Source organism: Monoraphidium neglectum (assembly GCF_000611645.1).
Source record: "Monoraphidium neglectum strain SAG 48.87 unplaced genomic scaffold scaffold04595, whole genome shotgun sequence".
NCBI lineage: Eukaryota > Viridiplantae > Chlorophyta > Chlorophyceae > Sphaeropleales > Selenastraceae > Monoraphidium > Monoraphidium neglectum.
In genome coordinates this window covers 1-4,256 of record NW_014009034.1, presented here as the reverse complement: position 1 = coordinate 4,256, position 4,256 = coordinate 1, and the positions used below count along the sequence as shown (strand labels likewise).

General features: G+C 71.6%; 1 protein-coding gene across 1 annotated transcript; it reads right to left on the bottom strand.

The window, feature by feature from the left end:
• Positions 1–126: 126 nt before the first annotated feature.
• On the bottom strand, positions 127–3,747 carry MNEG_14579 (hypothetical protein; the record flags this gene model as incomplete). The annotated part of the gene is made up of 6 exons (XM_014036949.1): positions 127–138; positions 267–610; positions 871–1,183; positions 1,521–1,670; positions 1,996–2,085; positions 2,488–3,747. 6 exons carry the CDS (start codon positions 3,745–3,747, stop codon positions 127–129), a joined length of 2,169 nt encoding a protein of 722 aa, XP_013892403.1.
• Between the last annotated feature and the right edge of the window lie 509 nt (positions 3,748–4,256).

Genomic DNA, 4,256 nt, shown 5'->3' with positions numbered 1-4,256 from the left:
AGCCTACAGGAGGGGCTGGGGGGGTCGGGAACCGCTCCAAGACACTGGGTTCAAGGGGACAATTTCCAAGGCGTCGGTGGGTTCGGAAAAGCTCTGCCCCTGCCCGCACATGCAACGCACCACATGCTAAGCGAGCGCCTCTGCGACACGTAGCGACGTTGATGCAGACAGCCACCCAGCCAGGGGGAAGGGTGCCGCCGCAGGCACCTCTCCCCAACAGGCAGCACCCCTGCCAGGCCAAGCAGGGACACCTCCCCTACCCACACCTGGGCGTGCGTGTCGGGTGACGTCATGATGACAAACTGGATCGGCCGCGCCACAGGCGCGTTGGCGCCGTGCGCCGCCGCCGCGGCCAGGCGCTGCAGCCGCAGGATGCGCTCCGCGTACAGCTGCAGTGGGGCCTTGCCGGACGGCAGCCCCGCGGCAGGCTCGGTCGCGCGCGCCGCGGGCGCGTCGCCGGCGGCGGCGGCGGCGGCGGCGCCGGGCACGAGGCCGGTGGCAACGAGCACGGCGGCCACCTGGCCGCGCGCGATGGCGCGGAATCCGGCGGCCTCCCAGCCTGCCAGCTCGTCCTCCTCCACCTCGGGCAGTGAGCGCAGCGGCGCGTTGACTGGGGGAGGGGTTTGGTTGGGGGCGGATGGCAGGAAGTGCTGTTGGGTCTTTGGCCGAGGATGGGGTGTGTGCTGCAGGCAGGGCCGTGTCGTCCTGTTGAGTGCGCGTTTTCATGGTCGTGTCGGCCGTCTGACAAGAAACAGGCGGGATGCGACGCGCGGCCCCTCACAAGCTGCAGAACGCGCAGCACACACGACCAGGGGAGGAATGGGAGGCACATGGGCGCCGTTGATTGCCCCTCGCTGCCGGGGGGCTCACGCTCTGGCTCCAGCTCAGCCAGGGGCGCCACGACGCCGCCCTTGTCGCCGCCCGCAGCCTCCGGCAGCGCCGGCGCCCCTGCGGCGCCCGACGCGCGCGCGAGCGTCGCGAGGGCGCGCTCCCTCAGGGTGGCGTAGGCCGCGTAGCCCGCCAGCTCGGCGCGCAGCTTCCCGGCGGCGTCCCCGATGGCGTTGAGGGCCGCGGTGGCCTCTGCGACGGCGGCCGCGTGGTCGGCGCTGGAGCCGGCGTCGGGGGCGGCGCCGCCGGAGGAGGGGGAGGGCAGCTTCTCGAGCAGAGTGTAGAGGGACGCCACCTGGGGTTGGGGGTGGTTTTGGGGGTTGGGAGATTGTAAGAGTTGGGGTTCTGAGGAGAGAGGTTCGAGTGATGAAAATGCTTTGCGTTGGATGGCTGAGAGGGGGAAACCGTATTCACACGCTAGAGCGATTTCTTCAGCTGCGGCTTGGATTGCGGGATCGAACGCGAGCGACCGTCGAGGGAGCCTTGGTGCCGCACCCTGCCAAATGTCTGTGCATCAACTCACTCCCCCCCACCGCTGCCATCCAGGCTGCTGGGAGGCGCGCCACCCCATCCTTCTGTGCCCCATCCCCCCAGAGGGCATCCCTCTTCCAAAAAAGGCCTGCCACGCGCACCTGCTGCTCAGCCGCCTCCGCCTTGGCGAGCGCCGCCTGCACCGCGGCCGCGCTGGAGCCCTCGGCCACGGCCGCGTCGGCGCTGGCCTTGAGCGCGCGCACCGCAGCCAGCGCGGGGGCCCGCGTGTTGTCCTCGTACGACAGGAACGCCTTCGGTGGGAGGGGGTTGGGCGCCGGATGGGTGCGGCGCTTAGATGGACGTTTGGCTGGTTGGGTGGCGCGTTGGTGTGGTTGGGTGGTGGATGTTGGGTGGGATGGTCATTGGGGTGCCTGCGGGTCAGATGGATGTGAGATGATCACGCCCAGGGTAGTGGATGTGAAGGGCGGACAGGCAGGCGACTCGATCATGCAGCTCGCGCACGCTGGGCGCCCACTGCTGGCAAATACGATCCCAAGCACCCACAAAAGGCTACCCCGTCGTACCACCCCAGCCACCCCTGACCGCCCGCGCCCTGGGGCCACCGTAGCCCCCCACCTGCAGGCGCTGGTAGAGGTCCACCGCGCGCTCCTTCTGGGCCACCAGCACCCCCCTCAGGGCGTCATCACCCGTGGCAGCCACCTTGACCTGGCGGCAGGGGGAGGGGCGGGGGGCGCAAAGGTGGAGGGTTGGTGGGCGCAGCATTCACATTAGGCAAGTGGGATGAGACGTAGGGCGTGTGAGGTTGTGGAGAGGGGCCGTGAGGGATGAGGCAAGCAACGGGGCGGCAGAGGACGCAAGGGGCAGCGCGGGGGAGGAGCAGGGGGGGCTCAGCCGAGAGCATGAGAGCAGCTTGTGGTGTCGGCAGGCACAACGGGCGCTGCATGCCGAGGCCCATGCGTGCAACACCAGCACGGTAGATTGAAAGCGCACATCAAACCCAGCCGGCAAACAAAGTTCCAGCTGCACGCCAGCTTGTCCCTCATCGCGTCCCCACCAGGCACAGCCTGCACACTGCACAGCGGCGCCCACAGGCCACACCAGGCTCACCTGTATGGCGGCCCCGATGTCCCCCAGCTGCGACGCCACCTGCCTCAGCGCCCCCACGCCGCGCTCGTACGCGCCCGCGTCGGCCGCGCCGCCGCGCACCGCGGCCGCCGCCTCCCTCAGCGCCGCCAGCACGCGGTACTGCGCCGTCGACAGCCCCAGCTGCACCAGCGGATCCTCAGCCAGCTGCGCGATCGCCTCGCGGCACTTGTTCGCCGCCTCGCGCTCCTTATCCAGCCGCGGCGTCACCGCCACCACCGCGGCCGCCACGGCGCCGCCCTCTGCCCCCGCGTCGCCGCCGCCCGCCGCCTCGGCCTCGGCCTCGGCGGCCGCGTCGCGGGCGTCGAGGTAGGCGGTTATCCTCGTCAGCGCGCCCGCCGTGTCGGGCCCCAGCTCCAGCTTGATGACGTCATCGATCAGCGACATCTCGTCCAGCAGCGTCTGCAGCTGCGCGGCGCCTTCCGCGCCGGCGGGGTCCAGGTCCAGGCCGCCGCCGATGCCGGCCGGCCCGCCGACGCCGGACAGGAAGGCGGTCGCGTCGGGCAGGGCGCCCCCGAGGGAGCGGCCGCCCAGCTGCTTGAGGTAGGCCTCCGCGTAGGCGAGCCGCTTGATCGGCGACGACGGCCGCTCGCCCGCCGCGGCGGCGTCGAGCGACGCGTCGTCGGCGATGATGAGCTGCCCGCGCCGCAGCACGCGCGCGGCGCGCTCGCGGTCGCGCATGGCAGACACCGCCGCGTCCGCGCGCGCGCCCAGCGCGGCGGTCGACTCCGACACCCTCACGCCGATGTCGTTCCTCATCTCAGCCAGCAGACCCTCCGCGCCCTCCCCCTCCTCCCCGGCGCCGTCGCCGCCGGGCGCCGGCAGCGCCGCGATCCGCGCGGCCAGCTCGCGCAGCGGCGCCAGCGACGGCGGCGGGCCCGGCGCCGCCGCCTCGGCCGCCTCCGCGCCCTCGCCCTCGGCGGCCGCCGCGGGCTTGGCCTGCAGGGCCGCCTCCACCTCGCGCTGCAGCGCCTCCACCAGCCGCGCCGCCTCCTCGACTTCCTCCCGCGCCGCGGCGCCCGCCCCGCCGGCGGCGCCGCGCAGCGCCGCGAGCGCGCCGGCCATGAGGGCCGACACGGCGAGCACCTCGGAGCCCGCGCCGGGCGTCAGCTGCTCGGAGCCGTCGCCCAGGCGCGCCCCGACCTCGTCGCAGCCGAGGGACAGCAGCGCCGACGTCAGCGCGGGGCCGACGCGGCCCGCGGCGCCGCGCAGGCGCGCCTGCATGACGCCGGCGGTGGCGAGCGCGCGGGCGCGCGCCTCTGCGGCCGCCTTCTCCTTCGCGGCCTCCTCCGCGCGCGGCGCGATGGCGGCCTCGACCTGCCAGAGGCAGGGTGACAGGGGGGACAGAAAGGCGTTGTGTGTGTGTGTGTGTGTGTGTGTGTGTGTGTGTGCGTGCGTGCGTGCGTGTGTGTGTGTGTGTTTTGGAGGGTGCGCGGGGGCGGGGCCTAAGGATGATGGGTGCGGGTCCGGGTGGGGAGCGGGGCAGGGTAGGGCGTCGGCGCCTTTTGGTATTGCTGGTTGCCGGTTTTTGACATTCTTTGAGCGATGAGGAGGTGTGTTGTTGCCAGCACAGAAAAGTCACACACACACACACCACACACACACACACACACACACACACACACACACAAACACACAGACAATCACACGCACTTTCTCTCTCCTACATACTTATCACACACCCACACACAGCAGAGCGCAACCCCTCTCTCTCCACCCACTCCACCCACTCC